Below are 22388 nucleotides of genomic sequence, written 5' to 3'. Positions count from 1 at the left end.
TAAGACTCCTTTGAATAAATAAGCTGTGATAGAAATATATTTATACTATGCACATTTTTACAGGAAATACAACTTACTAAAAATTTGTAAGTACCAATACCACCACCCCCCTACAGTTCACTACAGTCAAAACTAAAGGTTTTGAATTTTTAAGGTTTTTATTAGAGAAGCTGAAAGTTTCATCTCAGGACTGACAATACCATAATTATCTCTCTTCATTTATTTTGTTTATAGGAATATGTAGAATTTGTTTGTACAAGCATATACAACAAAGTAATTGGTGCTTAGTACATTGAAATCAGGAATCTGATTTGTTCTAAACTACCAGTTTTCCATGCAGTCATCTTTGAATTGGCAGCATGGACAAATTCCAAGTGGAATGCTTACATGCATTGTTTTGCGGTATAACTACAGCAAGCGCTGGAAACATGCAAATTAACACATTAGCAAATTGGTTTTTTATCTAATGGACATAAAAAGGTTATTCCTGATATGAAATTCTGAAAATCTGCATAAATACTTCTGTGTAAAATTAAATTAGTTATGTACTTTTCTTTTACTACAAGTATCAAGAATGCCCACATAATTAATATACACACATATATAGAGAGACCTTGTTATGCTAAAAGTCTTTGTAGTTAATCAAACAATATTCTGTGCCATACATTTATTCAGTATTTACCAGCTAGTAGAATGACTGTGGTCATATAGTAGGCATTACAGTCTTAGTAGCATTTGTATCACATGCAAACATACTCTTAGCATTTCTGTTTACTAATTTTATCACGTGGCAACATTAATGGGCTTTTCTACAATGTTGTGATTCTGAAGTGTATAAATACTTTTTACATTTTCACAGTTACAAAGTTTTTGCCAAAAGCCATTTAAACAATCTTTAAGTTACAACGAACTGTAATACCTGGGATCTGCTGTGGCAGGGTCAAAATGCAATCTCTATACAAGCAATGTAGGATGTAAACTTTTCTCAAAGTGCCTAATACGCAGGTCCTTACAGCACTGATCAGTTTTGGCACAAATACACTGTATTTCCCTCAAGCTAACCATTGCAGTAACTTTTACAGGATACTGGCTTCTTTCAGACATGACAGAGTTGATATGGCACTTGTGAATGACATCACTGGACCGCAGAAATATCCTGTCAAGTTACTGTTACAGTTGATGAATTTGGCTGATGACTTTGTACATACTGTACTTTTGAATATATGCGGTTAACTTTCAACTGCCTGTTGTCTGCTGCCTGAAAAATACTTGGAAATATAGTTTAAAATTGACCACACTCAACTTCTTACTGTACTGATTATTACGGTGACTTAGCAGAAGATCCAGATCAGTGGGTTCGATGACATCAGGTGCTGAGCATCTGACGAGTCATTGCTTGTCGGGATCTGGCAGCATGGGGTTTCTACACAGTATATCACAGATGAGAACACAAACAGTAAATAACATGACCTGGCTATGGTTTTGTTGCCATTTGAGATGATGTTAAAAATATCTGTTGTGTTTCAAGGCTCTTATTGTGCAATTCTGATGCAGGCAAGCTGCCTGTTGATACAGAAAGCAACACAGGACTGGGTTTAAAAACTGTCTTCATCTTCCAATTAGTGTTTTTCTGAACAAAGGAAATTCGTATCATGGAAATCCAACAAAGGAAATTCAGTGCCCAGTGTTAAAAAAAGAAATAATGCAAACCTTAAGACTCGGAGGTCCATAGCTACACTTTATATATTAAAAACAAAATAACCCATGCCACCCCCCCCCCAAAAAAAAAGAAAAAATCCCACTTTTCAACCTCAGCAATGTTATTTTGCATTTTGCTCCCATTTTAAGGAAGCCATGTTCTCCAACTTCAATTTGCTTGTTGAGGCTTTAGACCACTGTTGCTGGCCTGCGATCCATCTCTGCTTCCAGCTTCACCATCTGCTGCATCTCCTTTGCCTGCAAACCAAAATAACCGCATGAAGCATTCTGTTAGACCTTTTGTTCAAAATGAAGCATGTTTTATATGATAGTGTCTGAGTGAAATACAGGCAAAACACACTGAAGATATATGTAATAACATTATGTTTACACCACCACCCCCCCAGTGTCATTCTGTTTTCAAAATTAGATATAATTCTTATGTCTACAAATCCTTGGAAAACATTTTTGATCCTATTCCAGAACTCATGGATTGACTTTCTGAAGAAGTGTATGGTAAAATGCAAAGCTCCAGTTTCGGGGGAAAAACCAGGCAGATGCTGATTCTACTGTTTCTCCTGATAGGAAATGTGTTTGGGAATGTATGCTTCACTGCTGTTGTGCGAGTACTGTGATGTGTTACTTCCTGAAACCTGTAGAGACTTCATCTATGATCTGGACTCATTTCTTTCATAGACAATGAATGACAAAAATTCATCAGTGTAACATCTTCCTTGCAACAGGCAAGATTTTTTAAATGATAATTTTTAGAAAAGACTCTCCATGTGGCCTGGAAATCCTTATGGTTAGAGATATGGTGTTTTTCACCTCAGGATTAGACTACTGCTGTGTACTCCATGGGATTACACACACGGAATCCACCTGAAACTGTATCCAAATGCGTTGTACAGAATACAGCAATGAATGTATGCCAGGTCTTGCTATAAGATTTGCAAGGAGGGTTAAAGCCCCGTATATAAATGGTAACTGGCCTGGGAATCCCCTGCTTAGAGGAGCTTTTTCAATTCCCTTCCTCTCCCTCTCTCTCTCTCCCTAACATGCACACACACACTTACTCCTGTAGCTCAGTTACCGATTAGAAGTTGTGCTTTGGTTTGAAACTCTGCAGTGTAAAGGAACCAGGAGTCACCATTTTCTCTGAGGGCTCTCAATCTGGGAGGATATTTAAATCCATATCCCAAAGGACTCTGAATAAATTGACCCAGGGGGCTAACTAACCCATCTATCTTTACAACCAAGCTCCTGAAGCTTAGGACAGGTTCAGGAAGAGGCAAACCAAGATAATATTTTCTTTGGTGTAACTGCTTTGTGCCTGTCATGCAGGGAAAAATGGTTACTGGACTTGATTTATGTGAACTATGTTCCTCAAAAAGTTGTCAGTGTTGCTTAGACAGGGAACTTTGCTATACAAGCTGCTAGTTAAGGAGTCACCTATTCTGGATGTGCCAATACATATTTGCATATGCCAAAACGGGCAGATGTAGATCTAAAGTAATGAGATGCACAGCTATTCATTTTGCAAGGTAAATGTGGGTTTGTGCAGATGTGATGTATGTGCCTTCTTGAAAAACCCAGCCCTGTACCTTCATAATCTGCATCATCATCTTGGGGAAAAAAGTAATTATGATAATAGCAAAGCAACTGTCATAAATATGATTAAAAATTAATCAACGCTCTCCATTTAAATGAGTTAAAAGCTTGAAAGTAATGAAATAATTTAAACATGAAAATATGGAAACATAATAAATAAATCAATATGTACAACCTATTCTGAAATGTTGGCTGGATTTTGCCTGTGTGTGAAATGAAATTCCAGACAACACAAACCCCTGTGTTTCTTGGTGACTCACACATTTCATGTTTTAAGCTTGTGACTTAACTACTGGCACATAATGTCCTATAAATATTCTGCATGCCAATGTATGGCATATGGAATTGTTTTAGAGATAACTTAGTTTCAAAGAACACATTAGCATAGGACCAGGATGCTTGGTTTTGCTAGTCTGAGGCTGGTTCAGACAGTGCAATCTAATGTGAACACACAAGCATGATACTTGAAGACGAGCCTTCTGGAAGGCAGTGTTGAAGCTACAGTGAATTCATGGAGCGGCAGCTAATGGACTCTGCTTTCAAGATGTTCACTCTCTAGTGAGATCTAAGACAGGCTAAGAACCATATACAGTAAAAGAGTATTTTTTTTCCCCTCATTATATGTCTATAAATAAAAGTTGCTAAAGCGGGTTCTGTCAGACTCAGTGGTGCAAGGTACAGGTATGTTAGCAGTTCAAGAAAATAATTCAGATCAGGCAACAATGTACAATTGGATGTTGAAGCCTAATACAACTATTTCCCTTAGTAAGAGAAAGGTTGACGGAGATTTCTTGTGAGTAGTGATTATTTAGGAAGCCACAGCAGCACAGCCACGTGGTAAATATAATTGCCATACCTTGTAATGTGTTAGATTTTGAGGTGAATTTTGAAGTGCTGGAAGCCTCTCTTCTTTAGATGCTAAAAAGCAATTTCTAGTAATCTGTTCTATATTTTGCTATTCTTAGTGTTGAATTACTTATTTTATTGCCATATTGATATACGTGAATACTCTTTGCCCGTCTATCAGCATTAGCAGTTAATCATATGTATGTTAACACTAAAAGAGTTTTCTTAGATCAATAGACACTGCTCACAGACACAATTTAGAACTCCATATTTTTCAGTAACGACAGGTAATGCACAATACAAATTAATCTCTAAATATTTCCTCTGCACATCACTGCTCATATGAATCTGAATTTGGGACGCTAAAGCACAAAATACTGTTAATATTGTGTCAGGCTCAAATATCTGTGTGCAAACAAAGATTAACATTGTGTTCACTATGTCAATGGTACTTCCCAATGGTTGCATTTACAAGGAGGGCTCCAATGACAATGATTTAATTTAGAAGGAAAGCACACTGAAATAATAGTTTGCTTATTATACATCCGTCCTACCTTGTGTTTGAGACACTGCATGACAGGATTTCAAAAGCTGTTTGTACAAAAATAATAATGTCAAATTTGAGTAATACAACAAGAAGCAAATTAAATGAATGAAAACTGAAGTGAGACTGAAAAATTAATGCAAGAAAAACATACATAAACCAAAGCAAATTTAAATTCGCAACAGTTTGTATTGAAGGCTGTTTCCACCCATAATTCCACTTTTCTGCATTGTATATTTGTATGAAAAATTTCTTCTCTTGTTTGATCCGGAAAAAAAAGAAATCACGCTTTGAAATTCTCATTAAACAAATACCACCTTTATCTTGATCCAACTAGCTTTCACAAATCAATGTGTATAACAAAACCAGATCCAGCTGGAGGTTTGCAGTGGTGCACTTCTGGGGCTAAAAGGAAGTGGTCAAAACAGCAGGCACAAAAATATATGCTCTGATGGATCAAATTAGAGTGAATTTAAAAGTTGTTAAGGACTACCCCAGTGGCAGAGGCCACTACATGCCCACACCAAAGTGATAACGAGCATGTGAATGATCTTGCTCCATTTAATCACTTATGACTTAAGCTGACTTCATCTCTGCGCTGAAATGGAGTATAAGCAAGCTTGTGTAGGCTGTTACTATCTCTCAGCAGTGGAAGCTGTAACCCCAGGTGAGGTAAGTATCTAACTGCCGAAAGAGGTGACTCCGTTAATGACTCATACTTATTTCCCTGCAACCTTCCTCCCTTATACATACCGTGTTTATCACGTTGTGGTTAAAAGCACAACTATAATCATTCCCTCCTGTCCTTATGTTTTTAAAAAATTGATCCAAACCCCTCTGAAGCCAATGGAAGGAAACCACTGATAACACCTATCTCTGGATCAAGCCCATAATTTTTTGTCAACTAGCACAGTTTACAACAGGGAGTTCTGTGTCACGCTCTCTACAGTGATGCTACAGATCCACTGTAGCCCAGTTGCCTCCCCCGCATCCCTGCCTCCCCGCCTTTTGATTATGTGCAGATATTGCTCAGGAGTGGACTGACTGACAGATCCATTTGTGCTGTGTGTTAGAGACCGTGCCTACAGAAACCCTGTGAAGGAACACACTAGAAAGTTTTGGTTGTTGTCCAGAAGGGCGGTGGGGGATCACAAGACAGAGCCATGGTGGCTGGGGCTTAGTGGTAGCAGCTGCCTGCGATCCTACATGCTGTCACCCCCCTAGAAGTTAACCAGGCTGCAGCTTTTGGGGCTGTAGGACTCTTTCCTGACACTGGAAATACTTGATTTGCATGTACTCTTCTCTTCCCTCCCACTCTGCAAGATGGCTTAAATTCATACTATAATGTCTGTCAGAGAGTTCAAGTTCTGAAAATTTAATAAAGAAAGTAGTACATAACCTTTGAAAGTAATTCGTATTAAATGCACCCCTTCTCTCTCATCTCTCTAAACTGCTGGGTATATTCCCCTTGCAGTTTACATTTTTGTAAGTGCAGTACTGCAAGTCCATGCAATTATTACAGCTCTGCTGGCTCAACCTTCAGCAAGGGAACTGCTCAGAACAGAGCGTTGCTTCTACCAGAAGTAAGTTTAGAATTTTCCTTTCCTTGCCAAGTACTTTCTCAATAAAAAGAAAAAAAAAAGAAAAAAAAAAAAAGCTTATAAACCTGAAGAAAATGAGGTATTTTAATTAGGAAAGGGTGTACTAGTAAAGCTAAAACTCCCCATGCTTCTATACATCTCTAGAATTCAGTCCAGACTGTCTCTCAGAGTTCAGAGATGCTCCGTGCACGTTTCACCTCTATTTTCCAATCAGCACTAGAAATATAAGTTCCAAAATGAAGGAAACAGATTCGCTTGAGGTACTTTTTCAGAGTAACCAAAACAGATATGCTAGGCTTTTTATGACTGTCATATCTAGCTAACAAGTATCAGAGTGGCTGAACAGATGAAAGGACAGACTCCGGCTAAGCAGTCTAGCTTTCACATGCTTATCAGAAAAAAATCTGGTTCTGTATCATTACTTATGTCACCTCACCTCTTCATTTTAACTCCCCAAGTAGGTGAGTGACCATGAACAAGGTCATCTTCCCACGTTTGGTAATGACTTACATTCAGGAGCATTCTGCTCAGCCTGATTCTGCTTTTCACTAGCTTACTTTTCTTTTAAGCCTTTAAAACAAGATACCTGCTCATTCTGCTTCTCCAAGACTTCTAAATGCTCAAGCTGAACTTTTTTCAACTGATCCATTTCCTTTGACTGCTTCATTGCCAGCTGTGAGAGAAAATAATGGGGGGAAATATAACACATTATTATCAAGCAAATAAAAATTTACTTGGAACATACACATACATATACTGGCTTGCCCCATTTGGATGGCAAAAAACATCACAGGAGGCCTATTATACCACCCAATCTTAAGAACTATTAATATAATATGTATATTATATATATTACATATATATTATGTAAAAATAGCAAATACACAACAATGAATAGTAATGTTGTTAACTTAAAATAGCTTCCTCTTACACAGATATTACATCTTCTACACTACAAGTATGTGGAACAAAGCAAGGACAAACATCTCTTTGTTTACTAGAGCTGGATTCTCAATGCAGAGAAATGAAAATGAATATCGAGAAATACTGCCCAGTGACTTTGTCAAGGTTATAGTTACCCTTTTTCTCTCTTCCAGGAACTTTTTTGTGTTGCTGCTGTTCAGTTCTCTGACTCTCCTAAAAAAAAAGCAAACGTTGTCCATAAGACTCACTGGAAAAAAAGAAACCCAATAGAGAGAATCACAAACTCATACGGTGTATTTTGGGTTCTGATTATCTGTACCATGTGAGACTAATGGCAAATTGAACAATCCTCTGGCTATGCACCTTTACACTTAAAGATTTCCAAGTGCATTGACAGTATCATTGAAGACTTGAAAAAAAAGAAAAGCCAGAGACTGTTCTGGATGAAGTTTGCTTTTTCTCTTACTCCTGGGTGGTGCACAGAACTTAATGTTTAATTCATCTGTGTATCCCTTACTGTCCCTCTGCACTTTGCTCTCAATTTATTTTGGTACTAGTGCTACACGTCTTAACAGTGGTAATGGAAAAATCATCTGATGATCATAAGTAAACTTAGAGCTTACCAATGCTGTAAGGTTCTTAAAGCTGTTATTTAAGCAAAAAGATAAGTTAGAATTAATATTTACATAAAATACCTAACTGCTAAGTGTCTCTTCCTAAGATTTTCATCATGAAACATACCAAAAATAGTTCAAAGAGCTGAATCAGACTAATCACAAAGCCTGAAAACCAGAACTGCACTCACACCGCTTTCAAATCTGGGAACAGATTTATCTCAGAGTCATTACTGGAAGTCTTGCATTAATTAAGCATACAGTTACCAAGGGCTCTGACAACTTGTCTTCCGGATGAGCTAGGAGTCTGTAACACTCAAGGGGCTTGGTTCAGTGGGAACAAGTTCAAGCCTTTTGACCAAAATAGCCCAGTGTCAAGGTGGGGATGTAAACAAGGAAAGAATGAGCCACACGGCAAGCCCAAAGTGAAGGGGAAACCCTGAAGGCTTATGAGACATCATCATGTAGACTCTGCTTTTATCTATTTATTTGGAAACTTTTAGGATAAATAGAAGAAACTTAAAATAGCTATAATGCATATCAGTCCTCCAAAAAGTCTTAGTAGCTGGTACTGGCAAGCATCTATCTAGTTTCTCAAGTCAATTAAGGCTGTCATCCCCAAACGTGCTCTTTTCCAAGTGCAGCAGTGTCCTTGGTTTGCTGAGCCTGGATGCTGGCCAGGTCTCCAATGCCAGCACGTAATGAGGGATAGGGCTGCAGTTCAGTTCAGGAGCAGAGAAGCAACACGTGTGCTGTTGTGGAGTACATCTCCTGCTTCTTCACTCCTATCTTCCATCACCCTCTCCACTGATTATCCTCATTTCATTTTTAGCACTCCTCCTTCTGTTCCACCTCTCCTCTGTATTATCAGCAGATGAGGAAGAAAGCCTTTCACTGTCACCACCTCCTGCGTTTTCAGTGATACTGCCTCTCCAGTTATTAATTCTAACTCCAGCTAGAACCAAACCTCAGACTCCCTTCAAGCACAATCATTAAATACTTACAGATGTGTTTCCATTTAATAGTGTGATTAGACCTACAGCAGTCAGTCATACCTGATGAGTATAAAGTTAAGAACCTTTTTATTTCCCTGATCAGGGCATTATGTTTATTAAAAAGGTAAATACAAGAAAAGCAACGTTTTTCCTAAAATGGTCATCTAAAAATATATATTCAGCACAATCATTAGACAGTTTCTATACATAAAAGCATGGTTTTAACAGTATTAATCCACAAGTTCACCTGTCAACCTTTCACAGCATTCCTGCCTTCTCAGGAAGGGAGTTCTGACACTTACCTCTCTCTTTCAGCTTTATTTTTGATAGATTTGTCTTGGCTTATGGCTTTGCTGTTCTCCATAGATATTTTAGCCTGGTTGGCACGCATTTCTTTGCTTTCCCTAGGCAAAACCAAAGCAAGCCATTAATGTTTAAGATGCAACTGTTGTTGAGGTTGGTTTCCTGGCATTACTCTACACTGTAGCTAATTTTGTCCTTGAAGCATTAAGGAAGAGTAAAGAACAAACCATACAAAAATTTCCTTCCTTTGGATAGACTTTACACAATTTGAGCAAGCACTCAGAAATTTCCATTTGTTCCAGAGAGTATAATCTGAAAGAACAGTTTAAAGCATTTTTACTCTTTGAATGCTTTAAAAGGGTATAACATACTCTTTTCTCCCTAGTATAGGAGAGTTGTCCCAGTATGAGCTACTATGAGGCATTTAGAAAATGCAACTTGTCTTTTAAAACTGCCTAAAAAATTCACAAAACCTGCACTCAGAACATGACTGCAATACGAACATTAATAATATTTGCTAGTTGTGGTATGAGCTGATAGACTTCCTTTTAAGACTTCTACTTTAGCCCTGAAAAGAAGTCTGTGGTTCAGACCACGGTCAGACTTGTGTTTGGTTTCTTCTTCTGGCCCTGTGAACCTTGTAGCCTTTTGTGTGAAACAAGATAGCTTTAACAGGAGGGTGGCAATCACCTTCCAGGGGTAATATCCTGAGTGGTGTGGTTTGACTCAGGAGATGGAAAACTTCTTCAGTGTTTCAGACAGTGTAGTAGAAAACCAGAAAACAAGTAAATAAATATCCATTGCTTTAAAAAGAAAAAAGAGATTGTGATTCTTTGTTGGGAGTAACAGCAGAGATGCTGACTTTCAGAAATGCTTTATGAACTGTGAGTGAGCAGAAGGCTTTTTGTCACTCTGGGCAAGCCAGCCAAGCTCCAAAAAGGCCATCCCTGAAGGCTAACTCTTGCTTTCTGCCTCCTTAGCATTTCAGCACTTGCAGCTCCCAATCTTGGATGCTTATTTAAACAGGAATTATACACGGAAATTAGGCAGCAAATAATAGATTACTGTAAAGTCCCCAGTAGTACATAAGCATTTAAAAGTTACCCATTGCATGCCAAGGCAGTGCCTTAGTCTCTTTTTCAGGACATGATCTTCAGTAGAGCACTTAACAATTATTGTACTTATTAACCCAAAATTCTAAGTATTTTGTATGCACAGAACAGGAGGGGTGTGGCACATAACAGAGTGCTTAATTTAATTAAACGTTGTCACTGAATCATTTTGAGCTTTCTTTCATCTCTAAAAGACAGTAATGATTAAGTAGCATGAAGAAACTTTGTTCCATGACTTACATTTTCCATAGTTTAAAATTTTTATAATTAATTGTGGTGCTTTTTTTTCCTCCCAGAGTTCATAAGGCGAAACATTTCCTGAATACAGATTTAAAAGCAGTGGTATCAGCAAAAATTAGACTGGGTTTTACAACATGTTGTCTCAAGAGCACATTTCATTCCAACAGTCCTTTCTCCAAATGAAAGCTTTTATTATTGTTGTTTTACTATTATTATATTGAATTTGAAGTAGTTTTCAAGTACACTATCTTAAAAATAAATTATTTCAGTACTGCTCTTATTACTGTGCTTAAGGATATGAAAAAAAGTTAAGTGTAGATGTTTAAATTGATTTAGCCTATTTGCATCAGATAAAATTTTAGAATGAAAGAAGTTAAGAGGATTAGGGGACTACTGTGCATCAGTGATGATTTCAAAATGAGACACTGGCCATGGATATGGCTGAAAGAGCCAACACATCTATACGCAACTGTTTCTCTATTCTGCAAACTATAATCTAGCTCTGAGTTGCACTGCTGTTGGGTCTTTCTGGGTATGTTGGATTTTCGCTACTTGTAAGAATGAAGTATTGTTAACAGAAAAAATGAAAAATCTTATCTTCCTTCTAAAATCACCAAGAAGCACGTGTAAAGACCACTCCTTGTTTCTAAAATAGCACTTCCCAAAGACAGGGCCAAAGTTCTAGTGCCAGTTCACTGCTCAACTGCCTGGTGTAGGACTTCATGTCGAGTCTTGAGGTCCGCCCATGCTGCCCTGGCTGGCAGCGCTACGCCACCATCAGAGAACTCTCTCCTGCTTACAAGTGGTGGTGATGCCTATAGCCAGAGTTAACTGGAAGAAGTAGATACGGCAGGATGGTAAATTAAAAAAGGATCCTGAAAAACGTGGCACATGAACTACAGCATTTAACTGCTGATCTCCTACTGTATCATACTGACTGTGACACTGAAATTTATACAGACATGTCTTTTAAAAGGATGCTTAACTTTAAGCATGGAAGTCTATCCTTGGAATTTATACATATATTTAGATGACATTAAAGTACATTAACGTGTCATTTTATGTCACCAGTATTGTTTGAATGACTAGAAATCTCTTCTATTAGAAAACAAAACAAAACAAAGCAACAAAAAAAATCCAACCACAGATAATTTTTCTTTCTCTCTCATTTTACCTGGAGCACATAATGCTTGTGACTAGCAGCTTCACATGCCCATTTTCTGAAATGCCGCAAGCTCACTACATCGAAGTCAATCAAGCTAGCCCAGTCTGGGGTGGCAGGGGGTACAACACCCCTGGAATTCAATAAGTTTCTGATTTTTAGTAGTATCTGCTGTCTTCTGCTTTCTTTTTAAATGAGCTCAAAGCACAAACCGTAATTGCTTTTTGTACTGCGCATGAGGGGTAAGTATCTACCCTACAGCAGATAATTACACCACTTTAGATTACTGAGCTTTCCCACTAGCCCTGTCCTCTGTTGTGCTCACTAACTCATTACCCCAGCTCACAGGGAGGGAAGTGGCGAGAACAGCATGCTGAGAATGTGGTCTACCTACCGTGCTGCTCTCAGATACATCCTTTTTTCCCTATGGTTACCCGAGTTGTTTCTTGGCTATTATATAGACCTATACAGATAAATCCATACATATTCCTACACACAATATATTCTACCAAAAAGTTTACAAATTATTAAGTGTAAAAACTCTTTGGGGCATTACTATTCACATTTCAATATTTCACATTCCAAATTCTTCTGACATATTTGTTTTAAAGAGGAAAGTCCCCAGTCTACACATTTAGGTGTTACACACAAATTCCCAAATAAGCAGAAACACACTAAATTGCAATGAATAGAACAGAAAGAATTTTAAAGGTTGCTACTCCTGGGACAGCTGAGAAGAAGAAGTTCTCAGTATTTATCAGGATGTAGATTTTGAGGTCTGGTTCTTAATAGCTATGAAAAAAGAACAATACATGGACTGAACACAAATGATTTCTAATAAAAGAGTAAGATCCATTACTAAGAATATAAGAACTGTTTCCAAGAAAAAGTACAGGGCTGTTTAAACAACACAGAGATACAGAAATTCTAAACCCAAGGAGAAAAACTATGAGGAAGAAGATTTAAAAAAAATTACATTTTGCCCTAGTGTAGATGTAATATCTGCCTACAATGACAGCCTTCAGCAAAGTTAAGAGACTGAGGAAATATGTATGGAAAAGAAAACACAAACTTACTTTCACAGGCTATATATTAGTAAATGACCTTTAAGCTTTGTAGTGAATTTCAAATGGGAGAGAAAACAGAATTCTTAAGAAAAAAAAAGTGATGTGACTTCTCTGGGCTGATGGTATGACTTAGAGATACAATTCCAAGGCCTCACCTTCCTCTGGCTAGTATGTTTTGAATGATGCATTTGTATTATAATTTAACAATTTTTGGACTTTATTTTTTATTGTATTGCAGGACAGCTTGAATAGATGGGTTAACACAGAGATTAACGTAAAGATGAGCTCACTAAAAGCCTTTTGCTGGGACAATTCTCTGCTGGATGGAAGACTTGCGGGTCCCAGCATGTGTTCTCTCTGATGCAAAGATAAGCTGTTTTTTCACTCAGGAATTTAAAAAGTCAGTTCAGTTCCTTCTTCAAATATGATTTATTCTGTTTTCCCCATGCTTTTTATATGAAAGGTGCTGAAGACAATTACATATGACTATATATATGTATGAAAGTACACACACATTTTGCATTCATGTGCTTTTAGGCAGCTTTACGCAATAGATTATAGCACAAAAAATGATTCCTGTTCTTACTGCCATTTTTAACACTGTGGATATGATGTGTATTTAATTTTATTTAATTTCAAATGGGCAATATGGTTAATTACAAAAGCAACAACACAGCAGTGTCACGCAATATCTTCTGTATTCCCAGTGATTATGACAGGATATTGTATGAAGACAATATGTCAGTCTAATGTAGCTTATCCTGCTACCTGTTGTTTTTATGATCTTACTTTTCATGGATCTTTCTTATAATCACCAATGCTATTAAACACATGCATTTGTAACTGCTAGCAACTCCAAAGGATATTTCCATATCTGATACTTCTCAGTTTCCAGCCCCTGAACTGAAGTTCCTGGGTTAAGTCTAAGTGTCCACAGTTGATGCAAACTACCACTGCATCATCGCATCCACTGCCTTTAATGAAGTTCAGATAACCTAACCCAGCTAAGAAGCCCATTCCTGCACCTATCTAAACCTTGATTAGATCACTTCTTTTATTTCTACCACGCATACAGCCCAGTACCTTTGACAGAAGTACAGAAGCTATTGACACAAGAAACTAAAACAGTATACAAAGCAGACATAAACCAACCCTTATTACCAGGTAGCACTGTCCTGCTCACCTGTCATGTGAAAATTTTAGCTGCTGGGTTTGTTGTTCATGAGCATTAATCAGCAGTTTCTTCAGTAGCTCACACTGTTGGTTCAAGTGTAGATCACGGATTTCTTGCTCTTCGGCACTGTGCGTATTGATCATCTCAGACCACTCTTTAGTGTGCTGTGCCACTATCTCTTTGACCTGTAGAGAAGTAACAGCAGCTTTGCTAGAGGTTCTCAGCTAGGCTAGGAGATCAGCTATTACAGCTGCTAAAGATGACATAAAGACAAGCATAAAAATTATTATAAAGAATGCAGCTAAATTGTGAAAAAATAAGTTACACAAATAAAGTTGCTTTGCAGCGTAACAAAGCCACTGAGGAGCTACAATGCCTTACAAAAGCAGATGGAAAACAACCCCTAACATTAGAACTCTATTATCTAAAGTGCCCTGAATAAATGGGCTGCATTTATGCTCTTGACTGTACTTCTGTTATTTTAAAACCTACTCTAACACTGAGTTCATAACAAAACAGTTTCACGTTTTTGGTTGCCAAGAAAAAATATATATTAAAAGTATTGAAATTAACAATGTAAAAAACCTAGCGAGTGGGATTTCTCTGGGGACTTAAATACAGTCCTCGATTTTGTGGAGACAGTTTCACAAACACAGTTTACAAAGAAATCCTATGTTTAATACAACCTGAATCTGGAGATGGGCTGCGCATCTTTGTTTTATATTCATTAAGTCAGTGGGGAATTTTACAAGTATTCTTCTCTTGCTTATCTCCCAAGACTCACACAAGAATAATGAGATTAAAGTTTTGGAAAGTTCCCAAGAGACAATATGAAGAAGTCTAAATCACCAGAGTTGTTGTTGTAAGAATATATTGCACTCAGTGATTTAGAAAAGAAGCTAATAGAAAGATATATTTTATTATCCTTTAATAATTATCTTTGGGCATTTTGACAAGCTATCCTACTTGATAAGTATTAAATGGTATACAAAATATGCCTCACAATAAACCTATTTTTCAGGTAGTAATTTCATCTGCTGCTATGGTAACTAATAGCATCTGGGTCATCCTCTCTGAAAGCTAAATCTTATTTTTCAAATCATAAATTGCCACATTATTGCTCAGAAAATGAAAGACTGATGCTGGTATTTTAGGTGTGGGCCCACATGTGGGCTCTGCATAATGCAGAACAGACTCCCCTGCACACACTGATGATAGTGAAAGAGGGGACGTTAAGAGCCCCAGGCTCCATTCTGCCCTGGAGAGGCTCCTCTGAAGGCCCTCCTACACAAAGCTCGTGTTATGTAACAAAGCTGGGCTCCTAATGAAAAAGAGAAGCGAGTAATTTTGTAAGAGTGCCTACCACTACGTGAAAGCCAGACTTGCATTTAACTATATTTAAATAGTGGTCTTATATCAAAACAGATAGGATTGGAGGCAGAAGCAGCTGATAGAGCACTACCTGGAGTTTGCTGCAGCTGTCAGAAAATAACAAAAGCATTTTGAGACAGAAGATTGGCACGACTAATATAGGCCTAATATAGCGAGCGTACCTCCAGCAAAATGAGCCATGCTTATTTTCATGCATGTTGGTAAGTGTACTACTAAGCCAGAGCCTATCAACTATGAAGTGGTAAATACATGGAAGGATGTGGAGCAGTTAGTTGGAGTAGTATCTTTAATAAGATGATCATAAGGCCAGTACTGCCTTCAGAGCCAGAAAAACATGAGGATTCAGTTTTAAAATGGGTGAAAACAAATGCTTGGATGTTACTAAGGAAAAGGCACTAACTTTTCAGATGGAGTTTTTGAAAGGTTGAGGAGCAGACACTCTGGGTCACCACTGGCACTCACCTACGGCACTTAAGTTAAAACTAAGTTTAATACAAGCCCCTTGTATTGCTGATGCAAAAAGGTGAGCAGTTTCAAAGCAGGATTTATCACCCCTAAACACTGCCTGGAGATGACTCACTGATACCTAGAGGGCATCAAGCAACTAGACGCTTCAGTTAGGCTGCATGAATCTCTTCTCACTAGTGACCTTACTTGGCTTATCAACCCCCTGGGAGACTTCAGGGGAGCTAAAAGTTCTCAGGAAAACCCATTCCTTATTTATTTATTTAAAATGCAGAGTTTCCAGATGGAGTCAGCTGCATCTGCAATTTGGAGAAAAAAGGTACAGGTAGATCCAAAGTCCTGAGTAACTCGGTGTAATTAGGACCACAGTGGAAGAGGGACCATGTACTCAGAAAACTTATGTTCACAGTGTTGGAAAGTATTAATATTTTAAAAAGCCAAGTGCTATTATGTGACCCAGGAAGTAGGCAGAGTCAGCAGCAAATCACACCTGTGTACCACTCCACCTTGGCACAGCAGCTGACACAGGGTTCCTTACACAGATTTGTGTTTCAAATTGCCTTCCTGCAGAGAATGCTCTGACTGGGCTCTGCCCCCTTTCAAATATCAATAAAATTGTAGTGGGAACTGAGACAGAGCTGGACAAGCAGTCTCCTCCACCTCTTGCTGCTTTGAGAATCTTCCATAAACTCTGCCACTTGGGACTGGCTTTCAGACTAATTTGAAGTATTAGGAAGTGCAGGGGATATTACCATATGAGATCTGATTTCCAGTCACAGTAAGAATGTTTTACATTGCCCTAAAAGGACAGGCAGGCACTCCAGTAAACAAAAAAGAGTTTGCATTTATTTAAAGCCTCCTTATGGCTGTAGAAGTACAAAACAATCTTTGCATTAAAAAAAGAATCATCACTTAATAAAAGAGTGAAACAAGCGTATGAATAGTGGAAGCCACAGTGAAAGCAAGCATTTTGTGACTTAGTGGTTACAAAGCCCAAACAAATGCACAGAAATGGAGACTCCAGTGCCCATTACAAATGCTTAATGTGATCATTGTTTTTAAATGGTTAATGTTATAGACTACAGAGGAACAGGAAGGCAGGAATCCTGTATCTCAGGTACACTGATACCAAAGAAACATAGAATATCTCCATTTGGAAGGCACCCATAAGGATCATCAATTCCAACTCCCAAGGAAGAAGCCTGCAAGGAGACTTAAGCATGCAGTATTTTAGGTATTTAATCTGAGAAGATGGGAAGCAAGAATCATAAAAAAACCTGCCTGTGTTCATGGACAGATATGCTAGTGATGTGCTACTAATTTCAAAATCAGCATGCCGTCTCAGGTACAGCTCCTCGTAAAACAAGTTTTTCTCTGGGAGATGGGAGAGAAAAGGAAGATTTCTTTTCTTAAATATCCTGCAAGCTAGATGTCTCATTTCAGGCAGAGCAAGATATAACCTGATGAGAAGGATGTAAGGGATTTGCCAAACACCAATTACAAGAATTGAAATACCCAATTTGACTCAGATTGAGAAGCCCTTAGAACTCAAGACCATTACATCATCTGAAATCCAATTTTGCTGCAGATCTGTGACACACTTCAAAGTTCAGATGTAGTAAATTCAGTGTACCTCTCTGCTTTTTTCCAATTTGTTGGCATCATAGTTAAAATTACTATTTCATGTGCACTGTATGCTCTTGTCCTACTTTCCACTATTAAGGTAGCGTTGCTTATCCAAAAGGATATGAAAAATAACCATTAGCTAACTTCTCTCTTTCCTGTTCTACAGACTGTGTTTGCAATCCTATCCTTTCATCTGTTCCTATACTGGGCCTAAGAGACTAATTAAAATCTTGATAAGGTCCTTTCTTTTGCACAGCATATATGCAAGATGTTTGTTTAGTCACAAAGTTCAAGCAGGAATAATCTTTGAAGTTATCTTTCCTATTTTTTTCTTTTCATCCTCTCCCTGGTTGATATTGGGACCTACTTTTCTAATGCAGGGCAGTAATTCGCATCTGCTAGGTTAATTGTGTGTGAGGTACACGTTGGGACATCCAGATCTAGTTTAAATATTTTATGCCAAACTTGGGCTGGATGTTTCCTCATGACAGGAAGACTTTTGTAGATGAAAAGGTCTCTTTGGTGCTAAAAGTGTACATGCACATTGTGACACAGATCTACACTGGAGAACATGAGCTGTAATTAAAGCTGAACTATAGTACAATCTGATATCAAAATTAGTGGGCCAAATGCTGAGAAATGCTGAACTACTGTTAATTAATCGAACTCCCACTATATCAGTGTAATGCATTCAGCATCTCAGAATTTAATCTAATTTAATTGCATGTACCTTCATCTAGGAGAAAAGTTAATTTCCCTATAGTCTTCAGCACTGTTTTCCAACCTGTTGCTTGCAAACCTTTGAATGATCTCCAGGAATAATTCCAGGGCTCTCACATGGCAATTGAAACAAAAGAAGTCTGTGAGAATACTAAAATCGGTACAATTTTCATGGAACCACAGTGAGCAAGATATTGAAAATCACTGACCTAGAGAAAACCACAGAGGTAGATGACTAGCAGAGCAGTTCTTCAGGAACTACCCAACATACGGAGGCTTGGTATTTCAAAGGAGCTTACATTTAAGTCTCCTTTGAAAATGTCATCCTAAAACCCAACATGGAAGTGTACAAAAATCAATCTGTTTTGCAGGTATGGATTAAATTGAAGGGAACCAGTTTGAAAGCAGGATTTTGAAAGGAACAGAGCTCAGAAACCGCATACATTCATGGAAAGGGGAAAACGTGAGTTGCATTTACTGGATTTGGAGGATTAATGAACACTTGGATGTCCCTTGTGTACAAATCACACCTCTTAACTCCAGACTGTGAGTGACACAGGAGAGAAGCAGAGATCACAGCAATATAACACAACATAAGAATTTTCTACACAGTATAACTTCAGATGAATTTTGCAGCTTATATCTGGATGATAGGGAGCTAGTGCTCCTCACAGAGTTTATTTCACTAAGAAATGAATGAATTATCTTTTTTTTTTTAAAGTTGTCAACAAATTTAAGGAAACAATCCTGGACTTTTCATAGAAGACAGGGAGATAAGACAGTACACTAGGTTTTATTCCTGGGCATTTTCCTACATCTTTGGCTGAGCAGGCAGCAACAAGAAACCTTGTTTAGAAAACCAAAGAATAAAATTAGGAGAAGATGGAAATTACTTTATTCTAGTCTCAAAGATGTGCATGTTTTTGTTTGTATTCTCTATGCTTGTCTTGATTCCTTTCACAGGTTTCAGTAACTGTCCTGTACTGCGGTCAGTCTCCTGTACTCTTCTCCCTCCAGATCATTTTGTACATAGATGTGTCTTCTAGAGTACCTGCCACTCTCTAGTTTCAATATCTTTCAGAAACTTGAAAGCATGTCAACAGGTGGTAGACAAAACTTTCAAAGGCAATATGAAGTTAGTGAGCTTAGTAGTAGAATAGAAGTATAGAGGAAGTAGTTCTAAGCAACAAAATGTGAGCCATGAATCACAGTTGAGAACAGATTTCTCAAATTAACTCAGAGCACTTTTATTCTTCAGCACCTTGAAGAAAACAACACAACTTAGCCACAGAGAAAAACACTAGAAATAAGAAGGCACTTGGTTCAAGAGCAACTTGGACTCCTCCTTCCCTAAGAGATGAACTAGCAAGTGTTGTCCATGGTGACAATGAGGGAAAATGAAAAAGAAACTTCTTTATGTATATATTTTGGGAAAGTATTTAGCATCCAAATTTCATACAGAATACATTCCTCTCTTTTTTTAGCTAGAACTGTCACAAATGACCAGTTTAGTTTCATGAGGCATTAATATGACACTTTCTTCCATAATGTTAAAAGGGCAGGAAATTGAGTTGCTTTAAAAAAATTTTTTAAGAAACACTTTTAGACACTTGATTACTCCCATTCTTTTCAACATGTTATTACTGCTGAAAATCATTCACATGCTTCCCAGAAAAGTAACTACCACTTGGGTCTCAAAATCTGTCTTTCAGATGTTTTATGTGTTAAAATTGGCTGTTTGCTTACCTTAGACTTGTGATCTGATGTTAGTGTCTGAATTTTAATTTCTGTTTCTTTCTTCAATTCAAGACAATTACTTCCTCTAAAAAAAGGAAAATTGCAAATGTGTGCCACAAGTTAAACATCTTCCCATTCAGTCAGCTCTTACTAATTAAAATGTTAATCAAAGTTGAAGTGCTGCAGTGTATTGGAATGAAATTATTTCTTCTGGCAATTTATTCACAACTTAACAAAATATTGTTAGATTAATGATCATTCAATCCAAATACCACATGATTAATTCTAGATTGGCCCAGCAATTATTCTGTTGCTGAGGATATGTCAAGCATCTCCATTTATGTACTTGGTTCCTTTTCCAGGCTTAAAAAACTTTGCCAAGAGAAACCAGCTTCTGCCTGAAAACTTATAGACACATTCATTGCATTGCCATGATTTTATCCTCTGTTTTAAAAGTATATTTTGCTGTTTGTTTTTTTTTTTTAGTTAGAGGCAGAGAAAAAGAAGTTGTTTGAATAACTACCTCAGAGGGCAATTTGGGCATACTGAATGTGAACACCTATTGAAAGTGTAAGTGCTCCTCTGTAAGAAAACAGAAGTGAATGGGTTTCAAAGAAGGGGTCCTCATTACCCTTGCAGAACATGCCAACCCATGTGGATGAATCCAAGCTATTAGATACATTATATGACTTGGAAAGCAACAAAACTTGAAGACAGTCCCCACTCTTGCAATAAGCTGAATACAGCATGGCCTTTGTGTTTGGGTAAAGTTAATGGGATTGAATGCAAGTTGCAAACCTTGTTTAATGCAGGAGGAGTTCATGATTCTAAGGAACAGGCTGGTAAAATGCCTGCAGAAGGCCCATGCTGAAGCTCCCCTGACGTGCTTGCAGGTTACGAGGCGGATGACTTCTACCTCTCACCCACAGAATTTCCTTCACTAAGCCCAATTACTTGGGCCACGCACTGGGTGGGACAGATGTACAGAAAAACTCTTCCACTGCAGCTACAACAGGAATTTCTATTACTGTCTCACCAAAGTCAATAAGTTTTTGTAGGCTGACAAGCTCCATCTTTACCAATCTTCTTGTTCCCTTTTTGCAGTGAAGCGTTTTTACAACAGAATATAAATTCACACATTGGAAGTGTCTGGTTTTTTTTCTGGAATAATACAATGTATTGAGAGGAGTCTATTTTAACATCACTGTAATATTTCTGTGTTGGATCATCCACTGATGTAAAATGGTGTAACTCCACTAAGTGGATGGAGACACGTTCATTTTATCATCTGAAGCTGGCCCTAATAAGAATGGCTATTTCTTGACTGCAGTAATATTAATCCATGTTTGCTCTAGAAAAGGAGATTTATGAAACTCTTAACAAGTTTAGATCCTATTTTAATATCAAAGTACTGCTAAACTTATGGAAATTAGCAGAAAATGTTATCTTCAAACAGTACCAGGAAAGCCCTTACTGAAAACAGTAGTGTGATGTGCCTTGTTTTCCCAAGGTCTACCAGAAGGACTAGTTGTTTATTTTCTAGTCATAGCAAGGAAATTTTTGTAGAGATTTCTAACACTCATTTAACACTTTAGAGGTAACATAAAGGCATAGAGACAGGTTCTGACCACTGTTACCTCTGCCTGAAAAAAAAAAACCCAGCTGGAAAGAAAGTGCCTTTGATTATGCATGTGGGTAGCTGCAATCAAAGTCTGGCTATAATTCATACCTGATTTGTCATACACTATGAAAAAGACTGCTTCTTAGGTGAACCAAACATATTTTATCCCAAATTAGTCTAATTGATTAAATCACTGGACTTTTCAGAATCCCAGACATCAAAACCACCAGGTGATCCCTTCTCCGGAAATGCAGCTTTCATTGTATCTCAAGGCAAGTTCCAGCCAGGCTGGATGTAATGAAACTTGTCCCTAACTGCAGTAGCATAGTCCATGGTTAAACCATCGAGTCACAGTTGGGAACAAATACCCAGGGACACCCCAACCCAATGTCACATGTCCATGATCATGCACACACATACACTTGAATTTCTGGACAGCCCAAATAAATCAGAAGGATCTTTGTGTGCCCCCAACTCCATTTCAGGGTGGGAACATGAGCATACATATCCCCATAAGCCTCTCCGAGATCTGCATGCATTTGAAGTGTACAACAGAAATAGCAGAGGGAGCAAAATCCTGTCCATCTGTCAGTGAATTAGCATGTGATTAAAAAATTCTACTTTGCTGAACAATATGCAGTTGACATTTGTCACACCATGTGGCAGAAATGGACCATGAAAAACTGCACAAAAAAATCAGAAAAGAAAGTCTTCTATATACCTATTAAAAAGCCTTTTTTTCAGGTAGTATCTGACAATTTCAATATGAATGCATGGAAAACACATTTTACGTTCCTTTACAACTTTTATTGCTTGTAAAAGTTCCAAGGAAACAGAGCAGGTCCTGTACTCACTAAACCCAGGACCCCTTATTCATCAGATCATTTCAGTTCAATAATGTCTTTTGAGTGTCAACCCATGTGTTCACTTTTAAGC

General features: G+C 37.8%; 1 protein-coding gene across 4 annotated transcripts in view; it reads right to left on the bottom strand.

The window, feature by feature from the left end:
• Positions 1–20: 20 nt before the first annotated feature.
• The window catches only part of PLCB4 (phospholipase C beta 4), a 207506-nt gene continuing 185138 nt past the window's right edge, over positions 21–22388 (bottom strand). For all 4 annotated transcript variants that reach the window (XM_075088219.1, XM_075088220.1, XM_075088222.1 and 1 more), the window contains 7 exons: positions 19841–19916; positions 13901–14076; positions 9136–9237; positions 7380–7437; positions 6887–6973; positions 4710–4746; positions 21–1956 (listed from right to left, as the gene is read on the bottom strand). In XM_075088219.1, the coding sequence (XP_074944320.1) occupies positions 1868–1956; positions 4710–4746; positions 6887–6973; positions 7380–7437; positions 9136–9237; positions 13901–14076; positions 19841–19916 (625 nt within the window). In that variant the 3' untranslated portion in view covers positions 21–1867. The remainder of the gene's footprint in view (positions 1957–4709; positions 4747–6886; positions 6974–7379; positions 7438–9135; positions 9238–13900; positions 14077–19840; positions 19917–22388) is intronic.

The sequence above is a fragment of the Phalacrocorax aristotelis genome, chromosome 3 (assembly GCF_949628215.1).
Source record: "Phalacrocorax aristotelis chromosome 3, bGulAri2.1, whole genome shotgun sequence".
Classification (NCBI taxonomy): domain Eukaryota; kingdom Metazoa; phylum Chordata; class Aves; order Suliformes; family Phalacrocoracidae; genus Phalacrocorax; species Phalacrocorax aristotelis.
This window is presented reverse-complemented; position numbering and strand designations above follow the sequence as displayed.